The following is a 24,479-nucleotide window of genomic DNA, read 5'->3' as shown; positions in this document are numbered from 1 at the left end:
GATTGCAGGAAAAAGCATAAAGAAAAGTGTCTGCTGCCTTCTCAACCAAACAAAAAAAAAAAAGGGAAATAGTTCCATGCTTTTTTTTCCCTGCATCTCATTTGTCTCCTGTCTCTCCTCAAGACAATAGAGTCGAACTGGCGGTGTGGAAGGCACAGTTTACAGAGGATCCACTGCCGAAGTGAGACAAGCAAAGGGGTTTATTGTTTACAGTATGATGATCAGAAGATAGTAAGCGGCCTAAGAGACAATACTATTAAGGTGAGAATGCTCCATCATGGCATACTAATGACTTGGAGTGCCTATGTCATAAATAATAGTGTCCTAATTTTAGTGACACATACCCAGTCTCTTGTTAGTAACCTAGCCTTCTCCTTCCCCTTCCCCCATCTCCCACCTGCACAGCAGCTATGCCTCTTTTATCTGGCTAGAGAGACCCTGTTTGCAGACAGGCTGCACCAGCAGAGTTTCTGTCCAGCAGTAATTACAGGCTATGTAGTTATTGGGCCCTGTACCCTAATAAGAAGGGTAAAACCAATATTCGTAGTAAAGCTGGTAATATCAAAGATGTCAATGTATTGCACCAAAGAGCTTGTAGAAGACTCTGCAGATGCCACTAAAGGTGTTCTAAGTGCACTATGGAAGATGGGCTGTAGTGAAAATCAGTCTAGTCAAACCGGTATGTGCTGAAAGATGAAAACCTTACTGAACTGTCTGGTTTTGAATGTTTGCTTCTTAGATCTGGGATAAGAATACATTGGAATGCAAGCGAATTCTCACGGGACACACGGGTTCTGTCCTGTGCCTCCAGTATGATGAACGGGTGATCATTACTGGATCTTCAGACTCAACAGTCAGGTGTGTGCTCATGATTTGGACCTTTCTGTTTGCCTCCTAAGATTTCAGCTTTGCAAGTTGCTGAAATGATCTCTTCTTAAACGCGTACTGTTCAAGCAGTTCCATGAAGTAGTTCAGCAAATTTGTTCAGCATTCTGCTGTCCTTGTTTATCAGATGTCCATGCAAATCGCTGTCAAGGAGAAATGAGAATCTAAGCCAAGGCCAGTCAAGGTCAAGATGACTTAGGAAGGCCATCTAGCATTTCATCAAGGTTTTGCATGTTTTGACACTCCCTGAGAATGTTATAAATTCTTTTTGAGAATAACATTTTAAGAGTTGAAATTTTCAAAGTAAGTTTGAAGGTTTAGTCATCCATTGTCATTTAATTTTAACAAAATATGTATGACTAGATATCCTATGACTTTAAATTAAATTTCAGCATGATGTTTCTTTTCATTCAATATTTCTAACCTTGCTATCCTTCAAGTCTCCAGTAAAAGGCTGGACACCTCAAGGTAGCACTTGTGGTGCATGTTGTGAATTTGTGAAGTGCATTAGTCGTATTAGAGGATACCAGAGAGTGTAAGACCTGTAGTGTAAATAGAGGTACATATGAGTTAATGAATTGCAGTATGAACTTGGATGTGAAGGGGCAGGTCTGACTTCTCCATGTTGTTATATATTCCCTCCTTGTCAGAGTTCAAGCAATGCTAATGCAGTGGAGTTAGACAGCAAAAAACTGCATTGGTGGCTTTTTCTGGAGCTATTAGCATGCTTTACTGTGGCTGCAAGCTCCTCTGCTTGTGTAGACTACTACTGTTAAGCTAATAACTATTAAATCAAATTCCTGATATGTGATGCATGCAGTCTTGCAGTTCTGCTAGGTGTTGGGGTCCTGTCATTCATAGCAATCCAGAATTTCAGCAACGCCAGCTGCCTGGAGGTGATTTGGGAGCTGCACTGGGCTAAACAGATCACAAAAGGAGAGGCTGATTTCTGTAACAAGCACTGTCATTTTGCATATCAGGCCAGGCAGGCTAAATTGCAGACTGGCTACTTGCCCAGGAATACTTTGTCTCCCACTGTATCTATAAATGTTTGTGCAGACCCCAGAGGCACATAGGATGCATCACTTTTATCCTTGGGTCTCCTCAGGAAGAGAGGCTTCATCCAATAGACAGTACAGATGGGCTCTTAATGCTTCTGAGATCTCAGGGATGCACTTGTCCAGAGAAGTCAGTGGGTCTCCAGCTCCTGTTCACTTTGGCAGCCCTGTCTGCAAACTGTTCGTATGTTAATGGCTCAGGTCTTTAGTTTTTTCTCCTTTGCGTTTTCTAATTGGAATGTGGTTTTCTTTCCCATTTAGAGTTTATAAGTTGATGCACTTAGTTTCCATAAGTTAGAAAATAAGACATTAGAAGTCTTTCTGAGATCTTTCTTACTGCTTGCCTTACTGACAGCAGGAAGTTTTAGCTTCTTCAGGGTCTGATGTGCCTGATGATACAGCCATTTTCTGCTTCATATAGTGTATCTGGAATACAGGTGTGATAGTGCCAAAAGAAATCTCTTTATGGAGGGCAGAAGACATTTCTGCCAACAGAATAGCCCAAAATAAATATTTTTAAGGCTTAAAATCTTCATTTCAAGTTCTAGAAGTTCTGTGTGAAGCTTTCATCTAACTTGCATCTTAAATTATCTTTCAGTTGAAACAGTTGGTTCCAATAACATTAAATTGACATAAATGCTATGTCTTAATTTGGGTATTCAGCACATTCCTGTAATGTAGCTGTGTACCAGATGCACCACAGGGTAAGTGCAAATCATGGTGCAACTTGTGGCAATTAAGTAATTTTGTATTTGTCTGAAAAGAATTGTCTTGTCTTCCTGCTTCTGTATAAATTACCACTTGAGCTGATAGTCCTGTGAGAGAGGTCAAAAATGAAGCTTGTCAGGGAACTTACTTCTCCACACTGACTGGAAATGAAGTGTGTAATAGGCTGGCACAACCAGGAAACACCAGTCTTTAAGGCCATCAGTCTTCTACCTTTCCTCAGCATTAAATTCCTTTAATTAAAGAACGCTTTTTTTCCTGGGTGCATTATTTTTATGGTGTTAACTGCATTGCAGGGTTTTTGGCTGCTGGACTGTCTCAATGTACACATAATCAACAGGTTTATCTAATACGATTTTTAATGAACTATTTAATAGATGTGGATATAACTTGTGGTGTTTGCTTCTCTAATAATGCTAGAGAGTCAATTACCCCTCCCTGTCCCTCTCTTGCTCTGCAGAAAATTCAGTATGCAGGTTTTTAACTCTCTTCTCTCTGGTTTGAAATCTGAACCTTGCAGAGTGTGGGACGTGAATGCAGGCGAGATGCTGAATACACTGATCCACCACTGCGAAGCCGTGCTGCACCTCCGCTTCAACAACGGCATGATGGTGACGTGTTCCAAGGACCGCTCCATCGCCGTGTGGGACATGGCCTCCCCAACAGACATCACCCTGAGGAGGGTGCTCGTGGGGCACCGAGCTGCCGTCAACGTAGTGGACTTTGATGACAAGTACATTGTATCGGCATCAGGTGACAGAACTATAAAGGTGAGCTGTTTCAGAGGCTTTTTATTTGCAGCACTGGGGTATTTATTAACAAAGAACAGTGATCAGACAGGGAAGATGGCCCCTGGCAGGATCTTCCTTTAGAATCAGTGTTCCTCCTGCTCATTTGCACTTGTCCCTGTTAAGCTGGTACAACTCATTTACAGAGCTTGTGGCAAGTCAGTTCCAGATACAGATGCAGTTGAAAAAGAACATTTTTTTCTGTGTTCTTTTTCGACTTGACCACTTCCATAACCTGTTCAGTCATTTAAACAGTTGTTAGAGGGCAGCATGGGGACAAAAGTGAAGGTGAGTGGATAGGAGACACTTCAGTGTTACTGCTTGATCCCAGTCTGCAGCATTAAACCTCAGGAGAATCTATATCATGTGTAAATTAAATCATAGCTCAAGAATGCTAAACCTGGAAGCTAATTTGATACTGTGTGGCAAAAATCTTCAGTGTACAGTGACCCAAGCTGCTATTGGTTGCAGACTATAATCACAGGTTATCAGAGGGGCGATTTTCCCAGTCTTAATGATAGCATCTTCATTACAAGCATTCTGGATTCATCTATATATCATACAGACACCATCTTTTGTTAGTCTCTTCGTAATAATTTTGTCTCTGTGTGGTTCCCTCCCCGCTTCCTGTCACAGGTATGGAACACTAGTACCTGCGAATTTGTGCGCACCTTAAATGGCCACAAACGGGGCATTGCATGTCTGCAGTACAGAGACAGGCTAGTAGTGAGCGGCTCTTCAGATAATACCATCAGGTGAGAGACCAACTCCCCATCGCAGGTTCTGTGCGAGCACGCTGTCTCTGCTGCGCTGGGACATGCAGAGGCTAGGCAACGGGAGTGCTCTGTACCCTTGTCAACTTTGAAATATGCTTTCTCTGGTATAGAACATTGGCAACTACTGGAAAGAGATATTAGAAGCCTGTTTCACTGTGTTGTCTTTCATCCTCTACATCTCAAGAGTCCCATACTAATCAACAAGTTGCAGTGCTCTGACAGTTCTGGTGTATGAAAGAGCTGGCAAGTACCACTTTCTACAATGTCCTCTTGTGATATTTTAATTGGACTATGTGTCTAGTTAAAGGGGTCAGATTTGCAGTAAGAGGCATTTAATCCTCTGCAGAAATCCTCCTGGGCTCTCGCCAAACTCTTCTTGTGGTACTTGGCACCTGGTTAAGTTTGGAACAGCTGGTTTAGAGCATGAAGTTCAGTTTGCTGCCTTTTGCACTTCTCCAGCTGCCCTGGCTGCAGTCTGAGATTTAACTCTTTCTGGTATCACAAGTCAGAATTTCTCCCTATATCCTGCAGCTGCTGGTAGAGGGATGTCCCACTAATTCCAGGATGTACAGAACAAGCTTGTATATTAGTTTACGTGATAAAGAAAAATGACCCTGTCATGGAAATGGGAGTAACAACAGCCTCCCTTTTCCCTTTGACATTTTTTAAAATAATTGTCTGCCTTTTGATAAAAACTTGAAAGCTGGACAGTGTAAGAAGGAACGCTTCATGTCAGTAATGATTTTTCCTCAGTGAGAGTGATCCATGCTATTGTTTGTCTGTGGATTTGGTTTGCAACGTGCTGCCTCTCCCTGCTCTGCATTCTGTGGAAAACAGTGGTCCTTTGGTTGACATCACCAGGTCCCTGTTCCAGATTTTAGTGCAGGGCTGTCTGAGAGCATGACCAGGAAAGCTAAAACTTCCATCTCTTAATCAAGGGAAGAGGTATTACAGGTATTGTGTAAGAGCAGCACCACTAAGTAAGAACTTCTGCATTTCAAATAGAAAAAATAAGCCTCTGCAGTTGTACTATGAAACTTGGCCTCAGAAGTAGAGCAAGAAATAGTTAAATACTACAGCAGTTAGGGAGGGATCTAAAATATGCAGTGCTAATAAAAATAAATGTCAAGATAGTGATAATGCTAAACAGGAATACAGTTACTTCTATGCTTGCATTGGACAAAATCCCTACTTGACAGATAAATTATACTAGAATTTCACAAATGTCGGCAGTGAATCTTAATGGAAGTCAAGTTTAGCAGCAGTGTGAGCAAGGTGAAAGATTTACCCAGTGCTAAAAGACAGTTTTCTCCCAGCCATTAGCAGAGGGCACAAGTCAGTGGAAGAATGACGAAGATAAAGGTTCCTAAGTCATCTTTGTGGATGGCTTGTTGCTTTGTAGGTTTGGTTTTAATCTGCTACCAGATGTTGTGTGCTGGGTTTCAGTAGAGGCTGATACAGAACTTAAAAGTCCATTATTCCTCAGTTGCAGGGAAACTTCTTTCCAGATGACTTTGTGATTTCTAGCTCTGCAACTGCAAACGTTAAGGACATGTGAAGTAGCTGAGACTTCTGTAGGGAGACTCCACATAGAAAAATTATTTACGTTTTGATTTAGGCAGGAAATTTCACCTTTGTAAGAGGACACAACTACATAGGCGTCACTATCACTGTGCTAATTTCCATCTAGCAGAAACTAGTCCATCAAGTTTAATCCAGTCACTTCAGTATCTTAGCTTCTAGGGCCAAAGTTCTTACTTGCAACAGACAAACATGATGTAGAAAAAAAGAACCAGAGAATTTAGGGCAAGAAAATAAAGTTAGACTAGATCATCTTGGGTTAAGTTTTTAATGAGTAGCTGGTCTTCATGTGTTTATTCCTAGTGTGTACACACATAAGGATCTAATACTAATCTGTGTAGACAACAGCATTCTCTCTAAGAGGTGGGGATTCAGATTCACCTGCCTTCTGTACATCTCCCCAATCTGCTCTCAACTGAATTAAAGGCTGAGATAATTGCAGACCTTCCTCTACTTCTGGAAGGTCTCCCAAAGTTACAGGAAGGATCAGTGTAGTATGTTTGACTGCATACATGTTGTAGTGACTTTTTTTTAGTTAGTTCTCAAGCCTTAAGTTTAGTTATTTTACTGTTTGTTCCTTTGAATATTTAAAGAAGTAGAAGTTAGAGAGACTTACCAAATCTGAAAAGGACCCTTGGCACCAAATCTACGAGGAGACCCTACTCTTACTAGCAGTTATCCCCTTTGTACATGAGAGCCCATTTGCCATGTGGCAAGGAACATGATTGCCTCTTGTAATCCTGTTCAGATTCAGGAATCCTCAGACTGGGACCTGAAAATACAGGCCTGAGTTAGTGTCATGCAGCCTCCCAGAGCTGCTGGCAGGTTCAGGATCAATGGCAAGGAATGGAAACACATGGCAAAATAGTTCCTGGCACAAGATTGCTCTTCAAACCTTTCTGCACCAGTTAATCTCTTGGCATTGTCCGTCGTATTTACAGTCCTTGAGAGACATAATGCTCTCTGACCAGGCAGAGTGCCTTTGGCTGACCTTTGCCATGGAGTTGCTTGTTCTGACCTTGACTTGAGTGCTGTACTCAAGTGAAAACTGTTGGGCCCTTCACAGGTTCCTGATAGATCAACTTCACAGATTGAAGAATCGCTTTGTGCTCCTTGTTGGCTTCAAACATGTGCATAGACATACCCTTTCTCAGTTCTACAGTGACAAAAACGTTCTGTTCATTCCTCTGTTGTCCAAAGTGAGAACAACTTGTTGTGGCAAGACAGCTGCAATCATTATCCACCAGCCTTGGGCACACATCAGCTGAATCTGGATTATTACCTGGGGAACCTCAGGAATAAAATATGTGGGGATGGTTTATCTCTTTCTTTGTCTCTCAAGCAAAAGTGACTTGACCTCTCTCAGCAGCAGTGCTGCTTCAAGATGTGTCACCCAGAGAAATTCCACAAATCTCCCATATTTCTCACTACTGTGAAGTTCATGCCAGTCAGAGCACTTATTGAATGAGCATTTGAGACCATTTTTGACTGTTTTCTTTCTGCTGTATGTCAAGGAGTCAGAGCAGATATTGGTATTACAAGACTGCTGTATGAGCAGAGCATGTCTCAGCCAGAGATGGAACACCTCTAGACAATACATGTCGAAGAATTTCAGTTCTTGTAGGCAAATAATCTTTATCCATGGTAATTGGGAGTTATGTCAAAGAGCTGGCAAAAGTATGGAAAACAAATAGACTTGCTTCATAACTGTTTAAAGTGTTTAACTATTTTTCAAGGTAGTGTGCAGGTGTAAAAATTATGTACTTTCATTTATTCTCCATGCTGAAAATCCATCACAAAAGCCAAAATGCTGGGATAGTTACTGTTGAGAGAATAATGTGTTTCTGGGCCTCTTACTTTATATTGGTTTGGGTGCCAGAACTTTTTAAAAATAATGTATTATTGGAAACAGTTCACATAGAACCACAGGAGTTATTTGAGAGCAAGAAAAAAAATGCATTTCAAAATAATAAACACGAGTATACATTTTATGCATAAAGTGTCTGGATTACAGATTAAACATACTTTAAGGGGGAGAAATGACAAAGAAAAAGGTTTTGTTAATTCTTGTACCTCTGCCACTATACTGATAACTTAATTTGTCTGATGGTAGTCTCCAAATCAGAAATGGGTATATAGGGGACCAGAAAGGGGTTCATGCCCTGTGAAGGTGATCATATCAACTGAAACAAACTGCTGAGGGGATTGGTAAGTCTCCCTCTCTTAATATCTTAAAACCAAGGCACAACACTTTTATGAACAATGGACCTCAGTAAAATAAAGTGAGGTTCACTGTGAAGATAACTGGTAGATGTCCTGTGTCACTAGAGCTGTAGATACTAGACACAACTGGTTTGTGACTCATCTCTGCAGTGTTACTGTAACATCATAGGAACAGGTGGAAAAGTGTGTATCCATTTAACTGTGGGAAAAAGAGTGATAGTTTGTTTCTTCTTTTTTGTCACAATCTTTATTTCCAAATTTCCATTAACAACAAGAAACTGTTTCATTGCAGTGCTAAGGTATTAAAAAATTCTTAATGCTCCTTTGTACTCTCTTCCAGACTGTGGGATATCGAGTGTGGGGCATGTTTACGAGTACTGGAAGGCCATGAAGAGTTGGTGAGATGCATACGCTTTGATAACAAGAGGATAGTCAGTGGGGCATATGATGGGTGAGATTATCAGTGCAGTCAATGCTTTGCATCTTCCTGTCTGTCTCAGTGTCTCCCATCCCACTTTGTGCATCTTCCATATAAATATCAGACTTTCTGTCTGTCATACTAAGAGGATCTTTTCATGGACCATGCTACAGAGCATAGCTTTCATTCTTCTTTTGAATAATAAGTCCATGTGATTTGATGTGTGTGGTCCAGTTCTTGTACTTGAAAAAATATCTGACTGATTCAACCAGAAACTTCTTCCAGCTCAGCCTCTTGTAAGAGCAATCTTTCCCATCTGTGATTGTCTGCAGGACCATTTGCCATTACAGACTAGTTGTCTGCCCTCTTACGTGTTTGTTAGTTATTGCCACCTGCTTTTTATGTGTTTTACTTTATTGACAGCATATTTTTACCTCCCATTAAGCTCTATAAGCTTTACAAAGGGGAAATGCAAGAACCAGGTCTCAAGAGCAGAAGGATTGCTGTAATTTTCTTTAAACTGGTGTATTAGCTAAGTTGTACTAACATGTGGCACTAACAGTTATTTTTTTTCTTTGAGTACTTGCTCTTTCCTCTTTAACAGAGCCATGGTGTTTGTCTATTTTTTCACCACTAGGAAAATCAAAGTATGGGATCTTGTGGCTGCTTTGGATCCCCGTGCTCCAGCAGGGACCCTCTGCTTGCGAACCCTTGTGGTAAGAGCTTTAGGTAGAGGTGTTGAAGAAAGTGTGCTTGGTCAGAGCTGTCTTGAGCTGTGAAAACTCAAGGTCAGTTTAGCCCAAGTCTGCAGGATCTTGAAATAATTTCTAGGGGTCTGGCTTCTTTGGGTGTTCAACTTCTCTTAATTTTGCAAGATATTAATTGCAAGCATTAAAAGTTAGAATCCCTGGCCTTTTCACTCCACTCTGGACTTTTCAACAGTTTTATCCTGTGATTTGAAGTTAATAATTGAATCCATTCTTTAACTTATCCGCATATGCCAGTGGGTTTATGTTGATCTGTGTGTACCTGATGATGTAGCAGTAAGTTCTGTGAATTGTTGGCATGAAATTTCTTAAAAATACTATGTTCCAAATCTGAGGAACAGGAACAAAAACATTCTTGGGATTGCTTTTAACTGCCTTTTGGGTATTCAAAGAAAAAGCAGGTAAGGACTGAAACAAATAGGGAAATTGCCTCATGCTTAAACAGCAACGACTCTTTTCATGCTGTCCACTGGTTTCTAGTGCAGGTCAGTGATGGTGTGGTTAAAATGTCATTATGTGAGTGTTAACAACATTCACAGTCATGTTTAACAACGGCTCTGCTTGGTCTTACAATAATGTGGGAAAATTGTGAGAAAAATGCCAGGACAGCCAAGGCCTTGGGGTGGTTCCTATAAATGTTCCTCCACCACATTCAACCCAAAAAAATGGCACTGTTGCTGGGCATAAAGAAATATTTCATCCAGTACCAAAATCCCATTGAAAAACAAGTACTATAAGTTTTTATTTCTTAGGCTAAAAGTGTTTGGGCAGTGTTTTGATCGGTATATTCTAGACCTTTTCCTGCTGTGGCACATGACTGTAGCCTGTGCTCTAAAGCAGGATTGTACCAAGGCTATCTGATTCTCTAAAAGTGTGGTTACTTCTCACCAGCTGAGCTGTGCTGGCTGACCTTCTGCACACTCGTGAACCACCTGAATTGCTCCTGTTGTAGATTTCACTGAAGTACTTTCCATCACATTTGGTGCAGGCTGTAAGGTTAGTGGAACTCAGCTGACAGGTAGTAAGATCATTAAGCCATGCTACCCTTTTCCAATCATGTATTTGGACCATCAGCTACAGGATCAGAATTCATAAGAGCTTTGGATGCCTGCACGTGTTGTGTTGAAAACCTTCTTGTTAGCCAGATAGAAGTGCAAATAGTTTCATGGCTGAAATCCAGAAAAATCCTTTGTCATTGGTCACCCAGTTCCAAGCTACAGAACAATTGTGTGCCCATGAGCTCATATCCTGAGAGTCTTAAGACTTAAGCTTGGTATCTGTAGTGTTTCTGCTCCAGCTTGAGACAAATGTGTGCCTAGTAACCTGTAGACTTAATTTAACTGGTGTGATTTCCTTTGCATTTTCCAGCAGTGGACAGCCAAAGTGCCCCAGCTAATTATAGTATAAATCAGAAGCGGTGGGATGGAAACACTGTAGGAATCTCAACACATGGATATTCATAAATCCCTGTTTGATAGCAATGGAGGGGGCCAAAAGCAGGATGGGGAGCAGAGGAAGCTGTTGCAGTGCTTTTAGGACTTTTATGACAACAGGGTGTCCTTATACCCGCTTACCCATGCTTTGGTGTTTTTTTCCTCTTCCCTCATCCTCCAAAATTAAACCTGGCTGTACAATGAACATCATGAGTCTCCTGCTGCTTGTGTTCAATTTTCAAACAGTAGGAGGAAAGTGCACAGATAACAAATGTTCGCTGCATGCCAGGTCCCTTCCAGTTTTGTCTTCCGTTAGCTGGAACAGTGGCCACATGAATTTGACAGAAGCTTTCTATGAACGGAATAATCTCACAGTTCAGCTTTCTTTATGACATAAACAGTCCAGGTAGGGCATTCTTACTTAGTTCACAGTGACTGCGATCAAAAAGAGAGCTTTGAAAAAAACTTTTGAAAGTACCATTCTCTCTCTCTTCCCCTCTCTGTCTCTCCCCCTCTCCCTTCCTCCCTCCCCTCCCAACATCTCTGTGAGTAATCAATCAGTCAGTGGATCTGACTGTTGTAATGATAATTATTTGGAAGAACTTCTTTGCTGCTGTAACACAAAATCTGGAAAAACACTTCCTTAAGAATAGGTGGGAAGACAGAAACTCATAAGGTGCTTATAAGACAAATTCAGGTTATAGTTAGAAGATCAAAAAGGTTCCATTGGTTAGAAATTCTAAAAAATTTATCATAGAATCTGACTTACGTGTCCATTTATTTTTCAATAACTTTTATTTAAAGATTCAGAAATTCACTTTAAAGGAGCTGTTGTTCTTTGTAAACTGAGCTGTATTTTTGTAATCTTGTGCTATAAGATAAAGACTTCCCCTTGAGTAACTTGCAATTCTCTTTTGCCTAAGTGTTTGAGAAACCTGTAGTTTCAGTATTAAAGTATTTTAAGGTGGGTTTTTTTCCTGACCCTCAGAAGCCCCTTACAGTGTGTGAGCACTAAAGAGAAATGTGTCTTCATGGAAGGGATAGGGCTCACTGTCACTGCACAGTTTCTGTTCCTTGATGACCAAGGAGGCCACTGCTTTTGGAGTATTACGAGCACCAGGAGAAAATAGGCAACACACAAGGGAAAGCAGACTGCATTTGCTCTGTGATATCCAGGATGTTGCCATTGCCTCCTGTTAATTATGGTCTGAACTCTTGCCAAATTGTCATGCCATTTCCACTCAGCCTTAGAGCAGAATGCAAACTGCCTATAAAGAATGCCCTTTCTAGATCATATTTTTAGAACTGTTTAGGAGGAATTACTGCTGTGTCACTGGACTTTACAACAGGCTCCTTAGTGTCCTCCGGTGTTAAGCTGTTCCCTCTTCAGCATGGCAGTGCCAAGTCTTGAATACAAAGTTCTCATCTCTTACCCTGTAACCTGCTATACCTGAGAATGCTGTAATTTCAGGAAGCAGTTTTTCCATGGAGTAAGGAAGAGTGTGCTCCTGTCAGCCTCACCAGAGGGAATTATGTGGGGAGGGAGTTTGGTTTGTTCTGCACAGTGTGTGTCTAATACTGGGATTTAAGGAGTAGTGGGACAACTGTAATGAAAACTTCCTGCAAGTCAAGTAGTCAGATATGGCAAACCCTTTTCCTTGAGAGAGGGTTTAATTTATGCTCTGTGATTGTGAGGCAAATTATGTCATGTGGGGTTTACTGACAAATTAATATAACACTAAAATCAAGCCCAAGTTCATCTTCCCTGCTCCATCTCAGGTGCTAGTTAGTTTGCAAAGTAACATGCTGTGTCTCCCACTGGCATTTCAGGAGCATTCTGGAAGAGTCTTTCGACTTCAGTTTGATGAGTTCCAGATCGTCAGCAGCTCACATGATGACACCATCCTCATCTGGGATTTTCTGAATGATCCAGCTGCCCAGGCAGAATCCACTCGTTCCCCGTCCAGAACATACACCTACATCTCCAGATAAATAACACTACACTGTACCTCACACTCGCACAGGTAAAATTAAAAAAAATAAAAATAAAAACCTTTAAAAAATAAGGTGAGGCTCAAAGGTGACACTGGATGTAGTGTGAGCCTGCTGCCTGAGTAACTGGCTGGGTCTCTCAGTGTTTGTCATCTTGGTTATACAGTAATTACAGTGTCCTGTAAAAGGACAGGAATGGTTCTGGTACCTTAGAATAGGGACTTTATTTTAGGATATGTGACATGTGGTGCCTGTGACTCCCCCTGAAGAACTCCTCCTCCTCTGTCCATCATCATCAATAATTAAATCAGTTATACTGTTGTCCAGAAGGAAGAAGAGTTTCTGCAGAGCGAGTAGAGCAGCTGCTGCCTAACAAGAGGATGCAGATGGCCTGACCCTGGGCAGTTGTCACCAGGCAGGAGAGTTTTGCCAAGAACCTCCCTCTGAAGTGATGACCATTCTCCTCACTCTGCAGCAAGCTGATTCAAGATTACAGCTTGGCCAGGGGAGGAGATACTGAGGCACAAGCACAAACCCAGGCAAATTAAATTGAGATGAATCAATGTGCAAAATAATATACTGATAGGGCCTAGCCCTTGTTCTCTCTCTCAATAGCATGGATGTTAAATTATTCATATCAGAGCCTGGTTGGTTTGCTCATTACCTTTTGTCTTGGCCAGCACAGTGTGGGCAGGACAAAACGTTTCATGTGTTTGGGTCAGTTGTAAAGTGAATTTTATGCATATGAGTGAAGTGGGATAATATGCTTTCCCGCATGGGTGGGTACGTGCACAATTACTGTTGATAACAGTAAACATAAGAGAGAAGAATGGCAGAAGAGCTGACAGGCTTCTGCAAAGGGGTGTCCACAGTGACATTTTCCCATGAAAGTGCTCTGTCACGGGGCACATCCTGTATCCTGTTTGGTAACTGTACAGTGATGCTCTGGACCTGTCAGATCTTGATCAAATGCTCTGATCAATCAGATGTTATTTTAAATCATTAAAAGGCTTAGTATGAATGGGGTTTGTTTGGTTTGTTCTGTTTTTTGTTCCCAGGACTCATTTAAGCTGCAGTATTTAAATGCCAGGACAAAAGAACTATCCACGTAACCAATACTTGCTGAAGAGAGAGGCTCTCAGACTTGTTTCTGGAACAAAGTTGGCATGCGGTTGATCTCAGACAGGGTCTACTCAGCGCCGCTGACTGCTAAAGTGCTGCTATATCAGAAGAAGACTTTTATCTTTCATGAACAGTTAACATTTTTAAACCTGCCCATCCCTTTCTTCCCTCATTCCGCTCTCCATGTTCACTCTTCCCTTTACCCCATTTGGTTCCCCTCCAAGCCCAGTCACCGATGTCCTATGAATATATTTAAGATGTCGCCAGAATGTGTTGCTTTGCTGTTAAGCAGAAGACTTACAGCCACAGTGCATCCTGCTGAGAGTCATTTCAGGGTGGGTGGGAGGGTGGGTGGGGAGGAGGCTGCTACTCTCAGGCTGAAATCAATATCCATTGCTAGGCCTTTGAAAAAGCATTCAGCTCTGAAGAGCAGCAAAAACACAACAGCCAGACCATCATCCCCCTAGCCCCAGTTTCCCTGCAGCTTTTGGCTGTTCTGACAGCAGACTTATTTTTTGTAGAGAGAGGACCCTTGAAATTTGACTATTATCAGCCAAATCCATCTCTTTCCTCTCCTGCCTGCTATGCTAACCCTTTGGAAGCTGGATATGTATTGTAGTCTCCCCTTAACATCTGCTTGGCTGGGGAATGCTAGTCAATGAAAAGTTAAACTCTCTCTTGCCAAAGTCCCAAGCATGACGGACTGGGGCTGAGATCCTGTCCACCCCCACCCCAGGTGAACTGTTGGCCCAGGACAGTATTTCACAAGCAAAGGGATTGTCTGTACCATCTTCCTACTGCTGTTCTCGCTGAAGACACTATTTTGCTGGTAGCTTATGAACCATTCTGTAAATTGGAGGAAGTTTGAGGCTGGGCTGAGAAGGAAGGCTGGACATAGCTCTTATCTTTCCATTCCTTCACCTCAGAGAGGCTGTAGCTGGGTACTGGAAGAGGGAGCTGTTAAAAACTTCATGGAGCTCTCAAGAGCCACCCTAGAGTGGACACACTACACAAACATTCTGGCCATGACAATAAGATTGCCTCACTTGAATGAGCAAATGCATACCCTGGAGATTGTGGTTAAGTAAAATTAGTCTGGCCATGAAGACAACCATTGCATTTAGCAGTGACTCCAGGCCATTTCTGCAGTATTTCTGGGACTGGCTCTGCTAGAAGGGTTTGAGGAGTTTTTGGTCTGCTTCTCTAACCTATGTACTGCACTGCAGTTTAGGGACACGGGCTGATTTTATTTATTTTTTTTTTTGCTGATAGGTAAGATGGGTCTTTGCTTTCTGGCTGAGACTTCTGCCAATTGTCATTGTTTAGAAGACAAAAATAGCCCTGAAGAGTAGGTACATGAGAAACAATTCTGCATGTCTCTGAACTAGACAGAGGTCTGGGGGTAAACAGCTCTCTTCACAGAGCTGGAACAAATTGCAGCTGGCCTGCATTTAGATCAGAAATGATTCTGTAAAATCAGTCCCTGGCCATTCCAGGTTTAGGCCCAGATCTTCTGCTGTAGGTCTGAAAAAAATCTTCACTTCTTTAGTGGGGAGTTGCTCCAATCCCACAGTAGAAAATCGAGGTCCTTTGTCTCTGGGCTGGAGGGATTTAAACTGACTTTGTTAACACCCTCTGAACTTGGCAGGTGGGATTTTTTTATAAGCTTTTCTCATCAACTTCACTTTGCTGGGGAAGGTGTTGCATTGTTTCTAATTGCTTGGGATGTGCTTTTTCCACCAGTGAAATCTAGCAAAGAGCTGGTCCAAGAGTCCCCAAAGAGCAGTCCAGAGGGCTTAAATGATTTAGGTGTCAGCTAAGACAGACAACAAGGCAGTGGAGCTAGGGAGGAGGGCAGAACTGGTTCTTGGGGAGTACCTAGTGCATTTCTTGAAGCATGTGGGCAGCAGTGCCAAGCATCTCAGAGCATGTGATGACACTCCTCTTTTCTGTTTGAACTATTACTGTAAAAGAGTCAAACAGGTTAACAGCTCTGTTCAGGTAACAGCGACAGGGTGACTTACCTCTGTAGAGTCATAAGTAAGTACTGAGTCACAGTGTTTATCCACAACTAATTTTGGCACTACTTTTTAAGTCCAGGAAGACTGTATTGGCTTTTAGGCAGCTCTACATATTATGAATACTGCAGTCCCAAAGCCAAAGTGGCAAGGGAGCAAAGAGAATCAAAGTTCACATCCCAAACTTCATTGAATTCAAGTTCTGAGTCTTAATACTATTTTAACACTGTCCCTCTAAGTTCAGATATTACAAGGGGTCTGTGGCATGGCTGCATATCAGCAGGGCTTTAGATGACCTTGGGTGAAGTTTTAATAATTATTTTCCTCAGTTTGGTCATCCTCTGTCTTTTCCATTTCTGTTACTGTAGAAAACAATGATCTGTTACTCCAGCTGCTGAAGGCTGCAGAATTTCCTAGTGTTTGACTTACATCTTTGTGGCCAACACCTACAAGGATGTGTTGTATTTTTGCTGGTTGAGAGAATTCGGGAGAACTGGCAGACTAGCTGGCCAAACACAAGAGACACCACTGCAAACTGTCCTTGGTTGTCATAGCCCTGCTGCTCTATGCTGCTATTCTCTTGGGTCTTCAATGGTACCATACTTTGTACTCTGCTGTATAGAGCTCTTTAAGGTACATTTAGCAAGCAACTGCTGGAATCCATTTTTGGCACGTGGTAAGAAAGGTGTGTCACCCTCAGGAAGGGACTGTGTGTAGGTACTTCAAACAGGACTGCAGAAGGGTGAGGATTCCTACCCCACTCCCCAAGTTGTACAAATTTTCTGATAGCTAAGAAGGAAACTGAAGTTAACTGATGTAACTTGAACTTGAAACTGCCACAGCCTGACATTTGGTGGCATTTATTGTGCACCCAGGGAGGGAAAATCTGGTAAGTAGATCTCCCAATGTCAGAAGAAAGTGGCTTTTTCAAACTCCCTTCCCTTTCTTTAGGATATGTGTGCATGTGTGTGTGAGTGCAAGAGTGCATGTGAGAGAGAGGTTTCAGCATGAACAGGATGGATAGTCGCTCAAGCAGATTGGAATAATTGCAGAGTTTATAATGAAAATAACTAGAACATGCCTGCTGAAAGGAGATAAAAAAGGGCTGGAAGTGTCTGTGGGCTTTAAGTGTTGCACATTGCTTTGAAATGAAATACCTCTGCTGCTTAGAGATCGTCACTTCTCCCACAAGTAGGAAGCTCATGCTAGCCTTCCACCTTGGATTATGGGATGGAAGGTACTGGAGGTGTGGGACAATCTGGTGTGGCCACACCATCTCCTGCTTTTGACTCCTTTGCAATAGGGCACAGGTTTGCTGCAAGTATTTCTCGTCCTCAGAGGAACACAGCCTGCTTTCAAATATGCAAGTAGAAAATGGCATGAAGGAGTTTGCAGCGAGATAACTTCTACAGATGTCTCATCTGGAGCAGCTCCCTCTGCTCCCTGTTAACATTCAAGGACAGACACATCCACTGTTGGAACAGAAGGATTCAGGTGACAAGTTGAGAAGTCTATGATCATCAGAAACATTGAAATGCTTTACACTTGTTTCTAAACTGGAAGCTGACTTGGACCACCATGCTCTACCTACCCACCTCCTGCTCCAAAGGATCCTTTTTTCTTTTTCTTAATTTTTTTTGAACACTGAAAAATCTGGAGAGCATCATGTACATTTCTCCACTCCCAGGTATGTGTTTCTGCCCCTTCCACATGTCCCTTCCTCAGTCTGAGCAGAGCTCCAGGCTTGGTTCTGAATTTTTTGGCATCCTGGCTCCAATGGGAAGCACCTCTCTAGGTTAGGCTCTTGTCTAACTTTGTTAGCTTCCTTTAACATGATTTTAGATCTGCCTTTTGTGGCTTATTATTCCTTAATTCACTGAGAAAGGGCAATATTTGCATTTAATAAATCACAAATACTAGCAGCTCTCCTTTGCTAGAGAAGGGAACAAGAAGGAATGTCCACCCTTCCTACTGCAGGCTGGCTCTTAACTGTGGGAGGAAAAGGAGGAGGTGCCCCGAGTGGTTAAAAACCAAGGGTATGTGGGGATGGAGATGGATCTCTGCAGAAGTGAAGACAGTGCTGAAAATAGATCTTTTAGCTTGTGCAGTTGGCTGGGAAAAATGGAGGTTTTCCATGATCAGAAGTCATCAGGAGGTGATCAAGTAAGGCCTCCAACTGTTGATCTTGTCAGGTGATTCCCCTTTTTGGATGCAGTGGAAACATAAGGAGAAAGGGATAGTCTAAACTACACTTGGCAAGAGAAGAATGAGCTTTTCCAGGGTCTCCAAGTGGCATGCATGATGCATTTGACATGCTGAGCTTTGCCCTATTGTTTCCCCCAAAGTAATAAGCAGCAGCTTCACTGAAGGAGGGGGGAAACAGCAAGTGACCCAGCTGTCCTCAAAGGTCTCCAGATGAAATTCCACTGTCCTGCTGGAAAATACCTACTGGATTGATTGGCATGAGAGGGTTACAGTCTTTCTTCCCCCATTTTTAATTCAGAGATGGGAGCAGCAGATCCCTTGGGTGTGTTTCTTCTCCCAAATCCCAAGAGTGGGCTGAGAGGAATGGCTGCCTGCTGAGACTGAGCATTTGGTTTCCCCTCTATTCCCCCCTTGCCCCATTTTTTTTAAAGATAAAGTGTAGCCAAACTACTGGGCAAAATCCCCAAAGCAAATCCCCAGGGGGTGCTTTGGCACACTGCCAGAATAGATTATCTTTGACTGGTCAGAAAACTCTTCCCGTGACTTTGTGCTTGTTCCCAAAGATCGCTGGGCTTCTGCATACCTTGTCCAGCAGATAACCCATTGGAGTTGGCAACACTGATTGATTCTTAGGGATGTTAAGATGATAACTGTCAAAATCAGGGGGATTCTCATGTACATGGATGTGCAGCAAGCCCTTTAGATACTATAGACAACTCCTAAATAAATCCCTTTTTTCAATAGCCTATCACCCTAAGATTTCTATTGAATACCTTGATTTCTGCCCAAGCAGGAGCCAAGTGCAGCTTTGGCCAGAAAATAAGCATGAAATATAAGTCTTCATCACAGAGCAGCTGTACCTGCATGATGAACAGTTTTTTGCCTTCACAGGTAAAGTGTTTAACCTCCTGGCACTGGAGCAGTGGTTTACATCTCAGCAAAGCTCCACATGCAGGAGGCAGGCCAGTGGGCTGTTTGCAGTGGCTTTTACAAGGAGCTACCTATGAAAACTTTTGGGCAATTCATTGTGAAAATCTGGAGCTGCTTTTGAGTGTAAAACTTTGCTTTGGCTACTTTGTCTTTATCATGCGAGGCACTGCAGGGCTTAGCCTAGCCCCAGTTTTAGCATGGCAGAACAACAGTGTGGACCTCAGCAAAGTGTATTGTCCCATTTCTTCCTGTCATTTGCCATCACTGCGTTAGGAGAGCTGCATGCCTGCCAGGCCAGCCTGTGCTGCATCACTCCAGCCTGCTCAGGCTGGGTTGGCTGTGGAAGTGGGAGAGGTGAGAAAGAACATGGTTTCTCCAGAGTTTTCTGTTTGTTACTCTGCTATATTTGTTATCTGGATTCTTAAGTAATGAGTGCTTTGAATTTTGTGATTATGTTACGGTGATGTGTAGTTAATGTACTAATGTTCACTTGAGCTAGGATCATGGTAACAGTGTGGTTTGTTTTTTTTTTTTTTAACTGTTCAGAAAATAACTTAAATACAAAGATTAAGCTGTGAATCTCTTCTGTTTTCCTTTGGGGGGGAAGACACTCAGAATACCAATCCTGTATCTTCCTCAAGCCCCATGTGTGTGAGTCACAGTTTGCTACACATGTACTGTACACAACATCTGCAGTGTGAACACCTGCAAGTGCTGGGGACGAAAAGTGGACGGTTTTGACCTGAGCCTGAGGTGGAGGCAGCTTCACAGGACACACAGAATCTGCAGTAGCCAGTCCCCCCTCAGAGGTGCTGCTCATGGATGATTGCAGCATAAAAAACTGCCCTGGCAGTCAGGAAAAAACCTCTTATTCCTAAAACCACAGCATACTTTTTAATTAACACTCTCTCCATTCATAGTTAATGACCTCTGGCTGGGGCAGATGAGTCTGCCCTGTAAACCAGAGTGCATGTGACTGATATAGAAGAGTTGGAGCCATCCTGCCCATTTAAAAAGTGTGGGGGGAAACCTATAAAGACTTTGTGTTTTTCTGGGTACTGTTGCAAGATCCCGGTAGGAGAAGCACAAATTTGTTTTATAAGCTAATCAGAATCCTGCTGTTCAATAATGAGTGAGTAATTGACATATCACAGCACTGCCACACAGTTCCATGGCTGGGGATGCTGCCATGCTTACTGCTCACCCGAAACAGAACGCAAGCACCCTTGCCCTCAGAATACCTTCCTCTTAAAAGTGCTCCTTGGATAGCAGTCTTGGATCTTTCCATTTTACTTAACAGCCCCTTTTAAAACAAAGGCCACCGCAGTTTTAAGATCCTGACTCCAGGGGTGGTCAGAAAACAAACAAAGCCCTGCACTCCCGACATCTCTCTCCCTGCTGGCTCCATTCTTGGGAGCCAGCGGGGGACTGGAGATTGTGAAGGCTCTTGCTTTTCTGAAGTGCTGGGAGCAGGATTTTTGTCAGTTCCAATCTCTATCTCTCCTTGTGACAGGGTTCCCAGCAGCCCCCTGCTTTATTTGGCAAGGCTTTGGTGTTTATACGTATGCATGTGTGTGCTCACATATATAATATATATTTTACATACATATTCATATATAATATGTAATATATATATTTACACCACTTTAACCTTTTCTGTTCCCTCTCAGCTATTTCCTTCCATCCAATAATAGATTTGGAAGAGGAGTTGCAGTGACAGGCTACATCCATTGTTTTGGATTGGTCTGTAACACAGAATGCAGCTTGATTTTAACAATCTGTGAGTGCCAGCACACACAAATGAGACCCCTTCCATACCCACAGTCCCAGGTGTCTGTGTGTATCCAAACAGCACATATACTGCCCACTCCCATGAGAAACAGGTTCTCCTTGTGGGTTATTTCGGTGTTCCTTACATAGTCCTTCCCCTTCTTCTCCCTGATGTTTAAACATGAGAATCAGAGTCTTTATTCCAGATTTCTAGGACTAGGACAGTTCTGTCCTGCAGGGCATGGGCTGGAAAACTTCTCACAGTAAATCTGGACTGGAATCCAAAAACTCAAGTATTAAAGAGAGTCTTTGAGAAAGAAAAGCAATCTCAATTGTAAATTTCCACTGGAAAAGAATGAACAGCTTATCTTAAATAGATTCAGTGGTTAATTACCCTTTCTGTTTAAAAATGTGTGCCTTATTTCCACTTCAAATGAAGGAGGAAAGTAATGTTTGCCATAGCTTCAAATTAACAGCATTTGAGCAACCTACAGCTTTAAAATGAAATCTTCTCTTGTTTGGTGGTTTTTTATTGTTGTCTTATATACATCTTTTCAAGAGTATAGTAAGGCATTTTTTGGAAAGGGTGAATTGGCCAGTTTAGATTAGCTAGGCTAGAAAGAATGCAATTCTTACAATAACACTTTGAGTTTAGCAATTGGTAGTTTGAAGAGGATGATGAGCTCTCAGGAGAGGAGGCAGCGTGGCCAAGGAAACAAAAGGCCCTGAGCAGACAGACGTGCTGTAATGCTGCCTTGGATTTCTGTGGGTGAGCTGTCTGTCTGTCCTGGGAGTAAAGGCTGTACCTGGCTCCAGGAGTTCCAAGGCAGTGTGTGGCACAGCTTCCTGTGCAATGGCACATGTCAGTGCCCAGGATGTGGGAGTTATTCAATGTTTTTTGGGAGTAAGATGCCACTCCTGAAGTTGTTTTTCAGCCAGCACATATGCACTGTCCATGACCTTGTCCCACAAAGTGCTGCTAGAGGAGAAGGTAAGAGAGGAAAACTAAGCTGCTGCTCACATTCTCCCCTGCAGTGGGCTGCAGCCATCAGAGGTCTCAGCCTGACCCCTTTGCCAGCTTATCCATGCCCAGCAGTGCGTGTCTGTGAGTACCAGCCACTTTGCTTTACTCTGAAAGAGCTCAGATACACAATCATTATATCCCCAAGGGAGATACTCTTTGTTTCACATCCATGTTACCTCCCAATCCTGAGCTTTCTCTCCAAAATTATTTGCTGACATGCACCTGGCTGGTAGGAGCAGCTAGAAATCTCCAGACCAGCAGAGAGGTTGCTGAGCTGTGGGGCTGATCAGCTGAAGTTGGATAAGGAATATGACCAGGGAAACCTGGGCTGGAAAGGTCTCACCTGTACAGGTAAATAGCGTGCCTGCAGATGGAGAACAGTCAGATGGGCTTTTCACTGGGGACAGCACTGGCTGCCTTCTGGAGGCCACTGTGGTTTGAAGAAACTCAAGCCCCTGGTTAACATCACATGGCTGATGTATCCACAACTCCCTGTCCCATGCCCCAAGCACCCTGCTGGCATTTACAAAGGTGGATCAAGGAAGGCTTCTCCTCCAAGGGCAGTAAGGCTGCCAGACCATCTCAGTTTCTGCAGTGTCAACTCCGAAAGGGCAGCCCCAGCAAACTGCCCTGACCTTGGGAGCCGTGGTGATGTCTGGGAGCAGCTCTACCTGCCCTGCTCATGCAGCAGAGTCCCCTCTCCTCCAGCACAGGGAAAAGGGTCAGTGGCTGCCAAGCAATGCATCTTTTTGCCTTTGCAGGAGCTGCTTATTGCTCCCTTGTGGAATTTATCTAGTTTAGTCTAGATGGTGCCGGGCAAACCCCGAGAACCAGCACTGGGACCACATCCTTTCTAAGGGATTTCTCTCTCATCTTGAAAAAGGGGACAGACCTCCCAGTGGGGAGCTGTCAGCTCAGGGGAAGCCCTCAGGTGTCCCAACTGCTTCTCCATCTTCCTAGCTTCAGCAAAAATGCAAATCACTCAGCAAATGCCATCACTCTGTGCAGGATGTGTGCTGGGACCAGCTCCACCTGCTGCTCTGCCTCTCCCGGTTCTCATGGGTTTCTCTGTGTGCCTCAGGCACTGTGTCAGATGCCTTGAGGAAAGGAGATGCATGAGCATCCCATGGTGGAGTGCTGGGACCGAGACAGCCCCAGAGCTGTGTCTGGAGTCTGGGGCAGCAGAGAAGCAAGAATGGGACAGGAGCTTGGGGAGTGACGATGGGTGGGCATCAGGATGGTTTATGGGCTCACAGCCACTTACCCGGCCATGGGGAATATTTTAGCCAGGGATACCTTGCATGGAGACAGGGGAGGAATGCCTGTAAAATATGGAGACAAGCTCCCTTGCAGCTCAGAGCGGTGGCTGTTTCTCACCAGTCCTTGTCTGTCGTGTGCCACTATCACCGGGTCAGGTCACAGGAGTGTCTCCAATTAACCCAGCCCCCTGGTGATCCTTAATTGGCACTCCAGGCTTTCCTCCTCCCCCTTCTTGCGCCACCACGAGTTTCTCACATCTGCTGCTAAGCCTCTGCTCCCAGCATCCCAGCCACTGCTGGGAACCAGTGACCATAACCCATATTTACTCCCTAAATCAAGGTAGCAGCCATCCCCTGGCTTGGAGCTATATCCTGAGGTCCCTGCTTGGTCCCCAGCACCAGGCTGTGTGACCTGCAGGAGGAGGGGCTGTGGCTGCAGAGATGAGCACGGGGCTCAGGGACAGGTATGGGCTTCAGTGCAGGGGAGCTGGGAAGTTTCAGGAGGGTTTTTTGGTAGGTACTTGTTGGGAGAGTACCAGGGTGGGGGAGGGATGGCTGCTGCTGTTTCCTACTTCCAGTGCTCTTTCCAGAGACCACTGGACACATTTAACCCTCCACACGCTGCTCCCTGAGATGAGCCATGTACCTGAATGACCAGAGTTGGAGCATGGCTGCAGGACACAGCATCATGGCTCATCATCCTGTCCCGGGTTTGCTGCTTTGTCCTGTCTTACCAAGGGCTTGGGGTGAGTCCTGGGCATGTTTAGGGCTGTCCTGGAGCACTGCAGGTGCTTTGTGCATTGCTGGGACCCACAGGCTGTATGTTCTCTTGCTGAGTCATCTCACCCATGGTGAAGTCCAGTAAAATGGAACTTCATCCTGCTGCTCTGGGAATGAACCAGGACCATCCCCAGAAGGACTGTGGCTCCTGCAGGTCTCCCCCACTGTGGCCCTGTCACCAAGGTCTCTGCAGCCACCCAGCACGCCCCCACAAAGGTAAAGGTGATGCCCTGATCCAGATGTGGAGAAACTGAGTCTGGGCAAGACACAGGGAACCCTTGAGCAGGGGCCAGCCCTGGGAAAACTGAACACTGGCAGGCTGGCAAGGACTGGTGGCTGGGGGAGAGGGCCTGATGCTTTCAGGAAAACCTGGAGGCTCATGTGCAGGGAGGAGACCAGAGCTGGAACATTCTCCGTGGGAGAATGCGGTGCCTGGACTCTCCCACACCCCAGACAGCCCAGTTGGGGCTGGCACGGCCGGTCTGGGGGCGCCCACGAGGCTCTCCCAGCTCTGCTCCGCTTTCCTGGCTCCGCCGGACCGTCCTGAGCGGGGCCAGCCTGTCGGGACCTGTCCCTTTTAATCCCTCGGAGCTGTTGCCAGCCGTGGCTTAGTGGGGTCCCCATCCTTTCAACTGGCTGTTCGGCAAATTAAGAGCTTGCTATTAGGCTGCTAATTAAAGGCACTTCATTAGCAGCAGGGGAGGCAGCTCCTGGCCGCAGCAAA

At 43.9% G+C, this 24,479-nt stretch overlaps 1 protein-coding gene across 14 annotated transcripts in view; it reads left to right on the top strand.

The window, feature by feature from the left end:
- The window catches only part of BTRC (beta-transducin repeat containing E3 ubiquitin protein ligase), a 115,805-nt gene extending 101,728 nt beyond the window's left edge, over positions 1-14,077 (top strand). For 12 of the 14 annotated variants that reach the window (XM_015633466.2, XM_015633460.2, XM_015633464.2 and 9 more), the window contains 8 exons: positions 124-261; positions 740-858; positions 3,190-3,439; positions 4,094-4,212; positions 8,378-8,488; positions 9,093-9,171; positions 12,486-12,679; positions 13,706-14,077. In XM_015633466.2, coding sequence (XP_015488952.1) covers positions 124-261; positions 740-858; positions 3,190-3,439; positions 4,094-4,212; positions 8,378-8,488; positions 9,093-9,171; positions 12,486-12,647 — 978 coding nt within the window. In that variant the 3' untranslated portion in view covers positions 12,648-12,679; positions 13,706-14,077. Of the gene's footprint in view, positions 1-123; positions 262-739; positions 859-3,189; positions 3,440-4,093; positions 4,213-8,377; positions 8,489-9,092; positions 9,172-12,485; positions 12,680-12,879; positions 13,669-13,705 lie in introns of those variants that run through there. The other 2 variants (XM_015633454.2, XM_019007280.2) reach the window with 2 other exon arrangements.
- Positions 14,078-24,479: the final 10,402 nt, after the last annotated feature.

The sequence above is a fragment of the Parus major genome, chromosome 6, assembly GCF_001522545.3.
Source record: "Parus major isolate Abel chromosome 6, Parus_major1.1, whole genome shotgun sequence".
Classification (NCBI taxonomy): Eukaryota; Metazoa; Chordata; class Aves; order Passeriformes; family Paridae; genus Parus; species Parus major.
This window is presented reverse-complemented; position numbering and strand designations above follow the sequence as displayed.